The sequence below is a fragment of the Bactrocera latifrons genome, unplaced genomic scaffold (assembly GCF_001853355.1).
Source record: "Bactrocera latifrons isolate USDA-ARS-PBARC rearing strain unplaced genomic scaffold, ASM185335v1 scaffold_31, whole genome shotgun sequence".
In the NCBI taxonomy this organism is placed as follows: domain Eukaryota; kingdom Metazoa; phylum Arthropoda; class Insecta; order Diptera; family Tephritidae; genus Bactrocera; species Bactrocera latifrons.
This window is the reverse complement of record NW_017536741.1, coordinates 1,192,546-1,210,333: the sequence shown is the minus strand read 5'-3', so window position 1 is coordinate 1,210,333 and position 17,788 is coordinate 1,192,546. Positions and strand designations below refer to the sequence as shown.

General features: G+C 38.1%; 2 protein-coding genes across 4 annotated transcripts in view; one reads left to right on the top strand and one right to left on the bottom strand.

Annotated features, from left to right (window-relative positions):
• Positions 1 to 17,788, top strand: part of LOC108970759 (metabotropic glutamate receptor 2-like) — a 117,859-nt gene that overhangs the window by 63,291 nt on the left and 36,780 nt on the right. The window contains exon 1 of one of the 3 annotated variants that reach the window (XM_018936316.1): positions 15,654 to 17,220. The exons of the other annotated variants lie outside the window; for them this stretch is intronic. Coding sequence (XP_018791861.1) covers positions 15,810 to 17,220 — 1,411 coding nt within the window. The 5' untranslated portion in view covers positions 15,654 to 15,809. Of the gene's footprint in view, positions 1 to 15,653; positions 17,221 to 17,788 lie in introns of those variants that run through there. 3 annotated transcript variants of the gene reach the window in all.
• Positions 7,781 to 10,059, bottom strand: LOC108970760 (maltase A2-like). Its single transcript, XM_018936319.1, has 6 exons — positions 9,408 to 10,059; positions 8,969 to 9,345; positions 8,594 to 8,900; positions 8,213 to 8,529; positions 8,013 to 8,141; positions 7,781 to 7,952 (listed from the first exon to the last, which is right to left on the bottom strand). Exons 1-6 carry the CDS (start codon positions 9,930 to 9,932, stop codon positions 7,880 to 7,882), a joined length of 1,728 nt encoding a protein of 575 aa, XP_018791864.1. The 5' UTR covers positions 9,933 to 10,059; the 3' UTR covers positions 7,781 to 7,879.

Below are 17,788 nucleotides of genomic sequence, written 5' to 3'. Positions count from 1 at the left end.
GCTGCACAATCCTGCACCTGCCGCCGGGAGAGTTGAAATACGAGACCGCTGCAGCCTTCAAACCTGTTCATAATCTCTTACCTCAACATGTTGCAACCACCAAATAAAAACTATTTGCATGCAGGTGCTATGGTGGTTGTGGTGATAGCACCTGGTTTGCTAAAAGTGCACATAAGAAGTCAGCGTATGCTTTTTCTCACTTTCACATTCATATATTGCATACAATTTCAACTTCCTGACGCTTTAAACAGTCAAAGTATTGAAGTGGTGTTTCAGTTGATTTTCCACGCACTCATTTAAGAGCAGCACAGCAGAAAAAGCTGGGGCGGCTAAAAAATTTACAATATTTGTGCAACAACGCCAGCGAACTTTCATGTTTGACATTATAACTGCAAACAATTTGCTGTTATTACACGTTGCATAAAAACTTGTGCATTTTTTAACTTGTCGCTTGATGCGTTAAGGATTTGCTCGTGGCATGTTTTACAAACAAGCTGCTGATGAAAGTTGTTTAACTTTACATATGTACATCGAATTTTAATGGAGTTAAAATACTGTAACGCTAGCTTGCAGTTTCAGTAAATATCGTACAAAAAGCTTGGGTTATGTGCTTGGTCAATTTATCTTATTTTAACAACTCAAAAGATTTTTAGTAAGTGGAACTAAAAGGCACAACAAGCGAAATGTTGCAGACAGTTTTTAATTAGGCATTTAGTTTAAATAAGTAGAATTTACTCTACTTTAGGTAGCAAATAAATTATTTGTGTTTTGAAACTTACCATATATGAAGATCACAGTCAAATTGGCAGCAGACTCATGACTGAGCGCCAATGTTACTTGAATTATTACCCTGCCATAGAATAGGCTAAGAAATTCCAGCGTATAATTTCAAGAAGCAGTGTGCTTTTCAGAATCACCTTGCACATTTTGCCGACGCAACTTACGCGTAAATCATGAATAAGATATTGTTGATTATTTTAGCAAGTATGTTATTGGATACGTACTGGTTAAGTATTGGGTTTATAAGCACACAAACCTAGCCGTAATTACAGGGAAATTGCAAACGACGGCGAATAGATAAATATGATTTGGCAGACACAGTTTGGTAGTCAAAATATTTCAAGGTCTGTGATAACAACAACTATCATATATGCTGCTAAAGCAGTGCTTTGCAGTTCGCTCTATATCTGCCACCGCTGAGAGCCAGTAAAGCAATCAATCTAATTAATTTGCCTTCAATAATGCAATATATTTGCATATGTGTACGAGTAGACATTATTAAAGATATTGGTTGAGTATACACATATTTAAGTAACCTGTTGAAAGGTTACCTAGTTGGTGGTGAGGCTATTGAATAGCTGGGAAACTTTATAAACTCATATTTGCCAAATTTTCAAATACATAACCCAAATTAATTATTTGAATGTAATAGAAACATACAAGTTTAAGTAACCAACTGAAATATTATCTAGTTAGTTATGAGGCAACTGAATATCTGAGAATTTTCAAATGCATAATCCAAAATAATTACTCAGAGGTGATAAAAACATACAAACATTAGCAACCTGTTGAAAGGTTACCCAGTTAGTTAAGAGGCTACAGCACATCTGAGAAAATATCGAACACTTGATTTTCAATTTATCCTCAAAATTATTGCACCTTGTGTAATATTTCGCAATATACCTTAAACTGAACTTGTTAAGGGGCTAGTGGGTAAGTGCAAATGAGTTATTGCAAGCAATTAATACACGAGTGCAAGCTGGTATTGGACAGCACTGAGATTGCAAATCGAACGGATATTACAACAAAGTAGCATTGTTATTGACGTGCTATTAATCTCGTTGCTGTCAACTGCAGCCACAGCACAGTGGCACTGTGAGAGTATGCACTCTCAACCGCATATTTACTTCTCGCAGGTTTTACTTTCGCGCAAAGAGTACTCACTTATTAATTGCAGTTTCTCTGATTGAGCGAGCTCATATTTCCTCCGCTAGTGTCTTTTTATTACGTAACGTTGGTGTCTCTTATATTATGTAACGATAATGGAACGCATTGTGGCGCAGCGGAACGTTTTTTATTATCACTCTTTCTCAAGTAAATAGTTTACCTTTAGTCAAACATTTCTTATACGATTTTGGTGTGCAAGTTCCAATTATTGCATTTTATTCTTTTATTCTCCTAAGGACATCTGAGATTTTTGCTTTGCTTGTTTGGCAAGGGTAGCAGCTGAAGTCAGTCGCTTATTTGCAGCCGAAACACAAAGTCATTCGACGTCATGAGTGCAAGTAAAGCTTACTTTTCGGTTATGCACTAGAAGAAATGGATGGAGTAATATCGTTTCTGTCACTATATACAACTTGCATCATGCCTAATGGCAAGTGTAATTAAAGCAGACTTGGTGAAGACTAACACATATAAAGATAACACAGCTTTCTTGTGGCTTGGTGATATGAAAAAAGGCAAATTAGCAATGATTTTTGCTAGACAGAGAGAGCGAAAGGTTTTATTAGTATCCCAGTCAAATGAAATTAAAAAAAAAACCTTTGTTTCCACCGATAGGTTTCCAAAAAAAATTGAGTGATGGTGCTACGCATAATATTTATGTTGTTTGAAAGATCATAAGACAATAAGACTTCATTCCAACCAATTCCACTTTCTTCTTATAAAACCTTCTATAAAAGGGTTGTAACAATGTATACTTGCTTTGGTCGACAACCAGAAAAGACAGCGACGCCAAAGGCTCAGGAATATGAGGCGTGTGCGCCAAAACCCAAGCGCACCAACACATGCAGACAAGCACATATGCGAAACGCACAAATAAAGAATAAAAGCAGCAAAAGCGAAGACAGCAAATTTCAAGGAAACAGACAAGCAAAAGCGTAGCCAGGTTACAGCAAGCGATAAAACAAATAGGCACACAAAGCGCCGACGAGGCGAACTGGAGCACGGCTGTCTCAAGTAAACAATGATGGAACAAAAAAAAAACAAACAAAGCGTAGGCAACAAATGAAAACACAGCAGTTATGTTGGAATTAAGGTGCGGCAGCGTGTGGCTGAAAGGAAAGCGAAAGTGAAAGCCAGTTCCAAGTACTGCCATGCCTCGCGCGGGTGTGCGAGGTGGTGCAAAAGGGGAATGCATGTGTGTGATAAAACGCTGTGGAGTGAACCGCAAGCAACAAGGCAAAGGAAAAACTGACAAAAATTAACTTATGTTATATCGCATACGTAAACTTCCTTGCGCTTGGAGCACACGCCATCCTCTCATGACACAGCGCTACCTTTTATTTGACGATGACGTTTTTTTTATTTTTTTTATTTTTTTATTTTTGTTTCCTGTTTTGTTTCTTGGTGTTTACCGACGACCAAGTGTGTAAATATTCAATTAGGATGGCGTGTTTTTAGGTGTAGGCGAACACTTGTTTTCACAAGAGCACAAGCGTACGTGCGAACACTCACTTACCCACACATGCGTTTTCAGCACGCATATATGTGCGTGTGTGCATATAATAAACATGTATGTATATGTTTTGCTAACATATTACGTGCTCTGCCGGCCACAAACCTTTCACCACTCGTCGGCGCAGCGAAAGCTACTTGTGGTTGCATTGCATGTATTTCAGCAATATTTGCACATTTGCATATTTTACACCCAACTACAATGCAAACACAACTGAAAATGTACTTTTGTGCGGATAAGCAGCATATAGACGTTGTTTGTGTATGGCTCCTCTGCCTTTTTTACACAACAATTGCAGGAAAACTTAAAGTGGCCACTTCAATGGCACAGTGCTTGACTTTTGAAAGTGCCTTTAACGTTGCTTAATATCATCTCATTATTGTTATTGTTACTTAATTCGCCTTCAGGGCTGTGCCAATTGCATGTGTGCACACTCATAAACCGCAAGTTACTTACTTATTTACTCAAGTCCTTGTCTCGATTTGTGGCCTTACAGGCGTTTACCAGCCTTTAGCAGCAATTAGAATGTCGCACCGTCGAATAAATGTAATAAAATGTATTTATAGTTGTTCATTGCGTTTTATGCTTCCAATAAATTCATGTCATGCGCGTTTACGCAATGAAAAATCTATCGTGAGTTATGCTAAAATTCAGTGAACTTTATTGTAGTCGGTCACGCAGGCAATCGATAATGATTGCCGTTAAATGGCGTATTGGTAAGCGAAATTGTTGTGTTCGAAGCTGTCTAAGGAACTCTTTGAGGCTTTGTTCCCGGAAAGGAAGAGACTTTATTGTAAGACCTTTGTTGTAAAATCATTTTTTAAATAAAATAATAAATAAAATAACAAATTTCATAAAGGAAATACAGTTTTTGATTTATTTTAAAAACTAATTGCCATTAATATCAACAGAGAATGGTCAACAATTTTGAAAAAACAAAAAAAAAACCTGTTTTAGGAAGCAATCCAGAGGGAACGAAAGATAGAACATAATACAAAAAAGGAACAATTATTTACAAAAAATTAACTCATCTTTATATATAAAAATTACGTGTCACATTGTTTGTTCGCGATGAACTCATAAACTACTGAACCGATTTTAACAAAATTTACAATATGCTTCCAGTTTGATCTAACTTAAAAGATAGAATAGTATATAGCTCAATTATGTTAAATTAAAACAATACGCAAATAAAATAATTATATTTCTAAACATAATCATATGTTCGAAATTCAAAAAAAAAAAATTGATATCGCAAATTGCCAAATGGAAGATTATTTTATCGATTGACAAATATTTATATCAATAATTTTTAAAAGGAAACCTCAAGTACAATAACTTGGATTTTTTTCGCCTTTAATAGGCAGATTACGGGCCTCCTAGCCACTTATATAATGGGTAGTCGAAAAGGTCTTTTCGTATTTTTAATCAAACTTCAACCTTTTTTTTTTATACTTATAATATTAAATAAATAAACAAATGTGTACCATTTTGGTCCCCCACCTTTTTGCCATTTTTGTAATACTTTTATCAGCGTAAATCGAAATTTCCAGAACGGAAGCAAGCGAACAAGTGTTGTGCTACACGAGCTGATAAAGCGTCGTCTCCGTAAACTTCACAAATTTCATTGGTGGCTTGCGTGCCATTCTTCCCTTTTTTATAGAAAAATTTCAAAATATAGAGCGAATTCCATTGTTATATTCACTAATTTTTGAACAGCTGTAACTTCTTTTCAACTTCCCCGAATTTTTTTCTATTTTGCTTAAATATAGCTTGAAATCTCTTTCTTTCCAACACTATAGGGAATGATACAATGCGATTGGTAAAACTGGAGATATACATATGCCCGAGTGCAATGACATCTATTAACAAAATACGGAAGGATTTTTTCGACTAACATATAAAATTTTATATCTTCCGAAAAAAAAGATTTAAGCAGTAATAACTTTTTAAAAGAAATGTGCACTTAGGCTCGACTTAAAATATTACGTCAATATATGGGTAGCAAATAAATATTTTATATTACAAAAAATAATAAAATATTTTTGCGATATAAGAATCTATGTTTAGATCAAATTTTGTGAAAGAGAAGGAAAATTGTAGAAAAAAAAAACAAAAACCAAAAACGGTGTTATGTGAATTTTTCACATTTTCGACTTATTATGAATTTCTTTAACTTCTTATCACTTTCAAAGACTTCTGCACATTTCTACATTTTTTTTTCAATATTTTCAACTGCAAAGTTATTCATTTTATTTTATTTTTAATTTTTTTTATAATCTTTATACATAACACTGTAGGTATGTAGTTCTAAGTAGTAAAGACATTCTAATTAAATCCATTTACATATATCACTCCACTGCAAAAATTTGGCACAAAACATAACAAGTCTTTGTGCCGTTGGCTTTGTTTTACAATTTCTACTAAAGTCATTCAGATTCTTTCGCAGAATTCAGAATTGTAAAGCGTGAAGAAGCATACATCATGGAATTAAGTAATTGTTTTTTTTTTTTAATGTTCATTTTAACGAAAAATGTTGCTTTATATCATTTTGCTCTGATTAAATAATAAAAGTCGCTTGCCTTAGAAAACTCACTAATATTTTACAGAAATTTGTAAATATTTTGTTTCATTATTCAGTAATATTACAAAGTAAACATGCTTTTGCGGGTACAATAATTTGTTTTTATTCAATTTCAAAGAACCAAAACCATAAATTAATTGGAAAATTATATAAATAAAGTTCTTGGCACGTGGTCATTATTCGGAAGCTCTTCCGCTTGATTTCTTAAATAGAAATTTTCATAAGCAATATCGCTAAATTATAAAGACATTTGTTTATTTTAATGACATACATTAAAAATAAATTTTCACTGGCGAATTCTTATATGAATAAAGTCACATGAGGAATTTTACAACAAAAACTGATGAGTTATTCCATTATTGGTTACTTGAATGGGTAGAGTTCAAAGAAATATTCAGCAGCAGCCAGTGGACACAATTAAACCATTATTTTACTATTAACTAAAAACACACCATTGCATTCACTTCAAAAATAAATTTAAAAAATTATCGAAATTTGTGTTGACTCCAAACCAAACATTTTTTCACTAGCCTTTTCCGTTTGAAAACATTTTCGTTATCCAACAGTTTTTCTGTCTATCCACACTGGTTAATTAATTTCTGATATGCGAGCCTATATAAAACACTGTGCGCTTCATATTGTTGCGACTTAATGGCATAAGGGCTTTCAGTAACGCCCCAATTGCAGCGCGCTTTTATGTTACGCATACGCCATGTGGCACAATGGCTCATTACTTTCGCCTTGGGTGGTAAGAAATGGGGTCGGTCGCACTTTGATGCTTGTATTGAGTGGCAAAATGTGTTACATAAACAATGTCATTATTTTCTACTTGCAAACAAGATTGCCAGCAATGTTTGTCGCTGTTTGTACAGGCGCTGGCAATTTTCCTTTTAAAAGTATGAAATTATGAATATACTGCCAAGAATATTTACGACTTCATGTGCTGGCTCCATTGATATGTATACAAATACAATTTTTATGTGGACGTGTCTTAATATTTCACGTTGTTTGTAGGCTTCACGGCGCTCACCTTGTGCAAATTGCCTTTAAAACGCCTAAATGTTTTGCTACGGGCACATGATTTGCCAACAGCCTGCGCATACATCCATCTTTGAACAGCAGCACTGGCATATGCTCCATCAATTGCTTCAATTTTATAGTCACATCTGCGCGCTGCCAAGTTTTCATTTCCCGTTTGCTGTCGATATTTCGTCATGTTAATATTCTACGCCTTTCATCAAAATGTGAATCAGCCAATTTTCCTACTTTTTCGCCTTAATGCCGAAAACCAAGTTCGTCAGCGTGTAAGCTGACGATGTCACAGCAACGTTCTCCTGCTCCGTGCATATGTCAAAGTCAAACATTTACGCACTTCTGTACAACATGTCTACACATGTGCGGGACAAGTGTATGAGAATGGATGCGGCATGAGTGACAGCCGGTTATACTGCGAGGGTTCAAGTTGAATTGGCTAATTTGTAATTTTTATGTGCGTAGAGTTTTTGAAATTTCTCAAACAATAATAATAATACTGAAATCTTCGTATATAAAATATACATACAGCAAAGTTGTTATGTACACATACATAAATACATAAATGGTAACGAATCGATTCTTTTTCGGTGGGCGCATGAGGAGATCGGAAATAGAATTATATTGGCATGAAATGAAATACGCCTTCACATAAGCAAAGCTTTTATTATGCAATTCAATAAATAAATATGTGGAAGCACAATCAATTACTACGCATTAGTCTGATCAATTTATTCTAGAAAATATTTTATAAAAACTAGTGTTGTACACTTTTGAGACTTTGTTGAAATTATCTTACAAATACTTCAGGCAACCCAACGCAGCACCACTGCTTCATAGGGCATTAGGTGAATTCGTTTGCTCAAATCCACTTTATCACTGAAAGACGAGAGAAAGGTATAAATAAGCGCTCTTCATACAAATGTCGTACAAAAGTACCCGTATCTGTGCGGCGAGTAGGAGTTAAGTATGACATACTCCATGGTCTTGTTCGTCAAACCATCTAAATGCTCGGTCTGTCCGCCGAAGTTGACAAGCACACGATACTCCTCAATATTTGGAGCAGTTCTGGAAGCGAAAAAGCCATATAAGGTATAATACACAAAGCGGTTTTTCAAATATTATTGACCGAAACCAACCTGATGATTTGAAAGACTTGCTCTGTCAAAGCCTCATACGCGAAACCGCCCTCCTCCTTGAACGATTTGAAAGCAACCGTTTTCTTAAGCGCTGTCATGGCCTTGTAAACATTCAGTGTGCTACGTGCAACGCCTCGCTGTCGCTGAACATTGAGCGTCTTGTAATTTGAGTTAACGGGCAACCAAGTTGAGTTGCCTCTGCTGAAACCGGCATTTGTCGTAGAATCCCACTGCATTGGCGTGCGCTCGGGGTCACGGAAGTCGCAACTACTCCATGTGCATTCCGCATCATAGTCGGTCATGCCGATTTCATCACCCTAAATTTCGTAAATGGAAATTTTAAAATTTTTTAAATTATCACTGGAAAACTACATCACTTACATAGTAAGTAACGGATGTGCCAGGCATAGCGTGCGCTATAATCGTCATCATATCAGCGCGTTGTTCCCCAATGCGCGTTGCCGGGCGGCTGTTGTCATGATTGCCGACAACCCAGTTGGCTACCTTATGTTTGATCCACATGACATTCATCCAATTGTCAGCAAGTAGTTGAACCATCCTCGCCGATGCAGTATTTCCTAAAAATACAAAGCCGAAATTCATGGGTAGTTGAGTACCGACGTGGGTGCCATTGTTAATATAGTCGCTTAAAATATCGATGTTTGCATAAGCTTCGGCCACCATAGCGCTGTGGAGTAGAGAACACTTTTGCTTAAAATCTTGCATTCATATTCGCATCACTTGTAGTAGACTCACCGTGTGTCGCCGCCATGTTGACGCTGATACTCATCTAAAAATTCACGCCATTCATACAATATCGTGGGATTCTCGGGCTGATCCTTTGTGTAAATATGTTCGTAATACATGTTACTATTTGTGTCGTTGGTCATCCCACTAGGTGGCTCGTCCGGGTATGTGCCATTGTCAAAACGCTTTTCGAAAAAATGTGGCACGGCATCGATACGAAAAGCGTCCACACCGCGTTCCAGCCAAAATTTCATAATCTCGATTAAATGTTGGTGCACCATTGGACTTCTGAGATTGAAATCCGGTTGCTTAGCTAGAAACCAGTGAAAATAGTACTGTTGACGCTGCTCGTTCCAAGTCCATGCCCGCCCATTAAACTCCGAATTCTATGCGAACATAATGCATCATTTATTAAATGATTCGAGCAATATTTACAACAGTTACTTACCCAATTGCTTGGTGGTACACGTTCACCAGTTTGTGGATCTATCTTACCGTCGTCCCATATGTAGAAGTCATCGTAACCATCCTCACGTCTTATAGACTTTTGGAACCATTCGCACTCGTCGCTCGAATGATTTGGCACGAAATCTAGGATAATCTTCAAGCCTAACTCATGCGCTTTCGCCACCATGGCATTAAAATCCTCCATCGTGCCGAAGAGTGGGTCAATTTTCGTGAAATTGATGACATCGTAACCCATATCGGCCATCGGCGACTCGAAGATGGGCGACAGCCAAGTGGCGGTTACGCCTATTTCCTTGAGGAAGGAGAGCCGTGACGTAATGCCATTCAAATCGCCCACGCCGTCACCATCACTATCCATAAACGAGCGTGGATAGATTTGATAGAGCGTAGCCGACTCCCACCAATCGACATCACTGACCGCGAAGGCGCTGCTAACGAATAGCAATAAAATTTTTACTATACAAAGTGTACCGGAAGACATCGCAACGAAAACTGATTGTGTCATTAAGCGCCCACGTTAGGTTATATACCCCATGCGAGTATTGCGTAGCAATCATTTAGTGCCACTTTATTACCCAATTGTTTTCGAAGATGTAGTTGCTTAACCCTTATCGTCTATAGCCATATCATCCACTTGTCAAATATGTCCACATCTAATCAAAGGAAAACTACTTCAAGCGCGAGTGAAAACAACAAATAAATACCCCCATAATCTTATCGATATTGAGGCATAAAAAACTGTGGAAATTTGGCTACTGACTTTACATATTATGCACTAACATATGTGTATTTGGGCCGCTCATGTCTGTAGGGTAGCTAACAAGCATAACTAGTATTATCAAGTAACAATTAAAGGCCGAAGTTTTTCGCATGCTTCGAGAATGTTGTATTGGTCTAGACAATTGCTATATGCACTAAAAAATATCACCAGTTTCCGTAACTCCACTGTGGGCTGTTTACAAATACCAAGTGTGAGAATTATGTTTTCGAAATTCTCATTTCGGCATGCATCCGGTTCTTTCGATTAGATGTATGCACACCGCAGCAAAAGTACTTTGTGCTTCTCTCTTTCATACGATTTTATTATATGTATTTTTTTTTTTTTAAATATTCAAACTAGTTCTAAGTTGCAGCTTTACTAGCCAAACTTTGCTAGAGACACGTACGTTCCCCTTCTGGCTCCTTTTCCTCTACTAAGTGCAAACATCTTCAAAGAGTTCGCTGAGTTCCTGACTGTCTTGCATGCATTTAAGTAAATTAAATTTCTTTATAATGCCTCAGAGCACATTGTCTTTGCCGCCTCCGTTTGTTTCAAACTTTTTCGATTTTTATGTTTGCTAAAATGCAACGTCAATTTGTTTTCGAAGACATTTCAGATTTTGCACTTGGCAACTTGTGACTACTTCGAGGCGCAAACTGTCACTATTTGCTCGACTGTTGTGAATAGATGCGCGCATATATGTATACATGTGTATGCACATAATATATGCGCCATATGTTAAGCACACTTATGTATTTACATAAGTTTGTAAAAGAGTATGTGCCGAGCTTCTGCGTCGCATTTGCATTAGCTTTATCGATCCACTGGGATTTCATGGCTAAGAGACAGGGGGATATGTGTAAGTACATATATATAGTATATTTATGTAGATCTCATAAAACAGTTTCCTACTATTTCTGCTTAGCTCGTTCTATTGTTATTTGCCTTGAACAGCCGCAGAACTTAGAAAACTACTTGGAAATTGTTTGCAGCACTGTTTCACTTTGCACTCTTGCGACAGTTTTCATGTTAAAAGTAAAAACATGTCATTGACATAGAGCGACTCATATTCCATTAGGTAATATTTAGTTGGATTATGAATACTGTTGGCAGTTTCAAATTTCCACATCGCATACGTCGCTCAATTTTCTTATCGCTGGACTTTTCCAAAAGTGGGATACAGCAAATAACTCAAAGGTAGTACGACTGCTCGCTACTATCTGGTTAAGAGTTAACTCTTAGTTGGTCTGTCGGTTTGTCACGTGAATCAAGCAAGCATACCTTTCCTCGAAGATTAGATAATGACCACCGGAATTTAGTTCTCAAATCCAAATACCGAACACAATGTAATTAGTTTCGTTGACATTGATCGGTAAACAATCTAATCGACTCTATTAATCGGAAATAATTTAGGGTCGATAAGCACCCTTTATTATTTATTGCATTTACTAAATACACTGTTTATAAAAACAAAACAAACAAACAAGTAAGAAAGCTCTAAGTTCGGGTGCAACCGAATATTTGATATTCTTGCAACTTGCCAGGGAAATACTCCAAGGTGTAAAACCAATCATGTAGAGTAAAATCAGCCGGATGTGCGCAAATCCTGATGTAAGCTATATAGGGGCTAGGCCAAGTTAAAATTTATCTATTTTAGGCACAAAGATACACTGTTGTGAATAAAACAAGCTTTCTTATTTTCTAGTTACCCCGAAGTTCTAAAATCTTTATATTAGGTATATGGGGGTCTCAAAGAATTATTGGCCCGATTTGACCAATTTTTAGCATACAGACATACCATTGTCTGATAATGATAGTCCCTGCATTCCAATTATATATTTCATACATTGACCGATATTTTCGGTCAGAAGTCAACTATTCATACTGGGGTCCACATATTCGGTATCTAAAGTCTTGAAAAGTCATCCTGATCATTTATATATACATATACCCTATACCTATCTCGCTTAGTTTTAGCTTATACGCTTAACCATTCGGCGAACGAAACTATTATACTTTGCAGCAATGTGTTGCAGAAGTATAAATACTCTGTTAAAAAAAAAAATTTCAAAATATAATTCAAATTTCGATAATATTCTTTAAAAGGATTGCGGTAAAATTTCACTTAATATAAATGTGCAAAATGTGTAACAAGTTTTCGAAATAAGCAGAGAGCGCCAAGTGATGTTATTCCCTTGAAAAAACAAGACTGCTCTCTCTTCTACAGTAATGAGTGCATTCAAGTGCTAACGGAGCTGCAGCTTCACTAATTTTGTGGTTTGCAACGGTTTTTTTTTTCAGCAAGCTCAAATTAATCTCGCCAAACTTTCTGCCACTCCAGGCGCCACATTCTTTGTGTGTTGTAATATTTATCTAACGGGAAAGTTAAATTAGACGCCAATGGCGCGAATGTAAGCGAGGGTGTTTTGCATAGTTTCTCTTCGTGCCGCTGCAGCTCCTTCCTCTTTTTTCTTTCCTTCGTTGCTTTCATCTCACGGCTTCCCTCTCTTCTTCGCCTTTGTTTTATTCGCATCGCGATAGCGAAACTAATCAACGCCACATTAACGGTACATTAATTCACGCAACAGCAAGCAGGGAAGCCAGAAGTACTTAACGCTGAGGGCCCTGCAGCGCACCGCTCCACACCCTTTCGGCCGCCACTTGGACTTTTGCAATTACGCAGATTATGTGCGTTTATCTTTTTAACTCAATCCCATGATGGGTCATTAAATAAATAACTCTACAACCGAACTCATCAACGCTCGCCGACCCTGTCGCGGCTGTTTCAACATAGGCTTAGCGCCTTATTTAATTTTTTTTTTTTTTTTTTTTTTTTTTTTGTTGAATTATTGCTCTTCCTCTCGCATCACTTTCGCTTTCACGACTCATCTGTGCTGTTGTGTGGGTGGCATAATAATCTTCTCGCGTTATTATTAGGTTATTTGCCTGTTGGCGCGCCCGCTCCGAACTTTATGACAGCATATCCATCATTTACTTGATCTTAGCACATTATGCCTTTCAAGGGCTCTTCAACGGCTTAAGCGCGTGCCCGCATACATTACGCTTTCTGATTGACGCCGCAAAAACTTGTTTATTATCGTAGGCGTTTTGCCGGATTAGTGCGGAAAATTTCACGTATCGTTAAGTATTGGATATTCATAAGATATCATCACAAATATATGTTTATTTATATATAGAAAACAATTTTTTTTAACATGCATACTACTCATCCTCAGTCCGTTAGTGACTAATAGCTATATAAGTATAAATATTTGTGTGAATTTTGATGTTCTCTTAAGCTCCCACTTGAGTAATTAATATATAGAATTGGTACTCAAATCTTGGAGTACAGTATTGGAGGAAAAAGACAATTTACAGTTGGGTAGTAAGTTGGAAATACGTAATGTGAAATATGTTCAAGATCCATTTTTATATGCCCGGCTTGGTTCTTTTTACTAAGAAATCCTCTATGAGCGAATACCCTTTCATCAACACTAAAAGAACGCAATTCTTTAGTTAGTAACCGTGGAAAACCGTAGACCGAATCAGCTGATACGATTTAACTTTTGACAGTTTAGTGTAAAGCATACTCACTACGTGCCCTACATTCCACTTCTAATGCCTGTGGATGTGGATGTCCGAGAATGTTTTCTATACAGCTGAGAGTAAACGAATAGAATGGATCGGCTTGTGGCGTTTGAAATATGAATTTGAATATATTTGAAATATTCTTAGACTAGCAGAATCACAGTACACAATTGAACATTGTTCTAAAGTGAAGGAAGAAGAACAACTGATTTCTATATTGTCACAATTGGCATAACTTTTAACAAATTTCTTTTTATACGTATGGTATGTGCGGAAGGGCGGAACGTCGTTCACTAACTGAAGCATAACATGAATAAAGGAAGAGCGCAAAACCGAGCACTGACGTTGAGACAATGCGACCATAAAGTCAGTCTGCAATCAGTAGTTGACTAGCTTAGCAAGCAGACTGAGTATTTTCGATCGTTGGTGTTGCTTAGCTTTTAGTCAACCTAAGAAAATAGTCATTTGCGCCACTGACAAAGTGTTTCATTTCTTATTATGCTCCAGCAAATTGCGCTTATTTTGGCACACATTTCCCTCCAATGCTATTACTATTATCGCCATATCTCATTTACGCTTATTACAAGGTTTTTTGGTTGAAACGCATTTCGGTTGTGGGCAGATCATTTTTTACGAGATAAAATAATTTGAGATGACAAATTGTTTGTAGACATATAAATTGTGCATTGCTTATTTGGGCATAACACAAATGGGTTTTGTTGATGGTTCAGGTCATACAAATGTATGTTATGAGCTATCAACATAACTTGTGCTATGAATTATGTGATAGAAAGTTGGAACATTCGACGGTGGACGGAAAAACTTTAATAAGATTAGAGAGCTTAAAGCTCCGATGTAATTTTTTGTTATTTTTATATTATTTATTATTGTAAGGCTTGATGCTCAGCGAAACTATAAAATTGAAGTAGAGTCAAGCAAAATTTATCTTCTGAAATTATTAACCATTTGTGGCTCAAAACTCTTATATATAATAAAGTTCTAATTCTACAACAAAAAGCAAACATCACTTAATTAAGAATATTAAATAAAACTAGGGTAAACATGACTAAAAAGAAAAAACGAATGTGCCATAAGAAGTCACTCCAACTTGCAAATTATAATAAGTGAAAATCAATGAAAGCAACAAAATATATACAAAATAGCTAACTGCAGCTCATTCCTCGCATGAAAAGCTTGAAACGCTTCGGAGAAGCTGCCAGGCAGCAAGTGAAAATTAAAGCAAAAAATAATAAAAAAAAAAATTAATACGAACTACTTCCAACTAAACTAACTTAATTAAAGCCCCTAACAAATGCGAACTGACAAAGCGCACACAATTAAACGAAGAAGGCGTAATTTTCGTACGCTCAATAAACATACATATCCATTAACATAAACACAACACAAGCATAGCAACAACAACTACAAATCCAGTACGAGATAGTTATGTGTGAGGAAATTGATAGCGCCACACATACGCAATACCAAATCCAATTGAGTTGAACGAACCAATAAAAGCATAGCGTTAGCATATTTCAATTAACTTTGGTTTACGTGCCGAAAGCCTAAAAGTAGGCAACTCAATTCGGCCACAAAACAAAGACAAACAGAATCACTGCTCGCGCGGACAATAAAATGACACCAAAATGCGAACCAATGTTGCGCCGAGTTTTGGTTTACCTCTTTGTTGTTGTCGTCGCTTTGCTGCCCGGCAGTTGTCGGCACTCCCCGCTGGCTGCGGCAACAATAGCGCAATTGAACGCTGACCGTGAGCTGAACCTTGGTGAGTCAGCAGCAGCAGCTGGCGGAGATCTTCCCGAGTTAATGAGCTATGCAAGTGAAAATGATGAAAGCGCGACCGACGAACAAGTCGTCGGTGATATTAGCGAACAGTGGGGCGCAGCGGCGGACGTGGCCACAGAAACCGAGTCCGAACTGCGTTGGCAGCAAATAAAAACTAGGAAAACGGAGCACTCCAATGGACAACTGAGACAGCCGTTGGCTGTTAGGAGGAGCAGAGTTGCTGAAGAGCAAATGAAGCAAGCAAATGTGAATAGACACAGCGAAAGTGGGGATTTGGAGCAACCGAATAGGCCGCTGTTAATTGGAAGAGTGGCGCACAGCTCATCAGCGCTGCCGGTTGCCACCGCACATCAGCATAAACAGCACAGAGCAGGGCATCACTTGCGGCAACCACAAGAGACACAAGAGGATTTGCTGCCCAGCCGCTGGGAGCATAATTCGCCAGCAGGAGGTACGCAGGCTCATCAGCAGCAGCACAAACACAAACGGCATGACAATAATGCAAGGCATGTGAGGCGACAACATTGGAAATACAAACACAAAGCGAAGCATAACAAACGCATGAAATATGCAAGAAATAATGTGAAAGCTGCAAGCGATGAACGGCACAGGCAGCACAAGCACCAGCGGCATGAGAACCAATCGAAGCTTAAGCATGGTGCAGGGTCCGGTGTGTCCAAACAATTGGTTGCTGATGTGCAGGCAAACAACAGAGCAGGTGATGAGTTGGAATTACCTTCTTTGCCCTTAGCTGAGACACACGACGATTGGCATTATCAGAACGATGACGCCAATAATGAAGGCAGCGCATTGTGGCACACTGCCGTTGCAGGCAGCGCAGAACAACGAAGGCTTACTCATACGTGGGAATTGAGTGATGAAATGAGTATACCAGGATTGTTGCCTGAAAGTATGCTTCTCGGAAATTACACTTATTTGGCTACGTCGAAACCAGCCATGCTACAACAACTGACACCAAGCAGCCAACATACTTCGAGCAAAAGTGAGCTGCATACAAAACTAACACAACACAAACTTACACGGCAGCATTACCACCTAGCAACCGAGGCAACAACCAATCACCACAGCGCCGCCGCATATGTAAGACTACCGCTGCTGCCCACTCCAGCCACATACAAGCACGAGTCCGTCTCCTTAGACCACAATAAATGGCACAGCTATGGCATAGATGCGGAACTGCATGCGGCGCCACGTTCGGGACGCCATCGCGGCCGCTACACTGCATTGCCAACGCCTGCTCAGTTGCCGTACAATGGCCGCAACGTTGGTGGTGGCAAGGTATTTCGTTCGTTACCCGATTCGGAGGATTTCAATTACGAACAACATGTGCACCGCATGTTGGCAATACAACCGCAACGGCACTGGCCCGTGAAGCGCGAGGCTATCGTCGAGGGAGACGTCATACTCGGCGGTCTAATGATGGTGCACTCACGTGAGGACACCGTTATGTGTGGCCCAATAATGCCACAAGGTGGCATTCAGGCGCTAGAAGCTATGCTCTACACCATCGATCGCATCAACGAGGCGAGTCTGCTGCCGAACATTACGCTCGGCGCGCACATACTGGACGACTGCGACAAAGACTCATACGGTTTAGAGATGGCGGTGGATTTCATTAAGGGTAAGTTGTTGCATATTTCAGCAGCTTATGGATAAGGCTTTTTTTGGGTACAATGATTTTGAAAGTTATTAGAATTTAAGTTTGGCTGCTGAGCTTTGGATCAAGGCTTTATCGAGGCCTTACAATAGTAAATTTAACAAAAAAATATTAGTATTGGAAAATTCAAATTTTTTTGGATTAACAGCACTTTTTCTTGGCTAGTTTTCGAATGTGAGGAGTAGTTGGAAGTTAAGCAAATTAAAAACGACAACAACAATGCGAATGGATGAAATCAGCTGGATTTAATTGGGAACTATATTTTGCACATTTTTCAGCTGTATATTAAAGGATGTTTGAAAAACTTCCCAGCATACCAATACCCAGCAAGCTTTTCATGAAAAGCCTGACTTAATTTTCAGAAACTTAAAATGAAAATGTTTGTTTGAAATTGCCGAGTTTAACGCTCCTACGCAGCACCTACAACATTTTCCTAAAATCTCATTAAATATTGCACCTCAAGGTCACTTTTCAGCCTTCTGATCATTATTCTTATTAAAAAACCACAGAAGATGGCTCGGCGCTTACCACA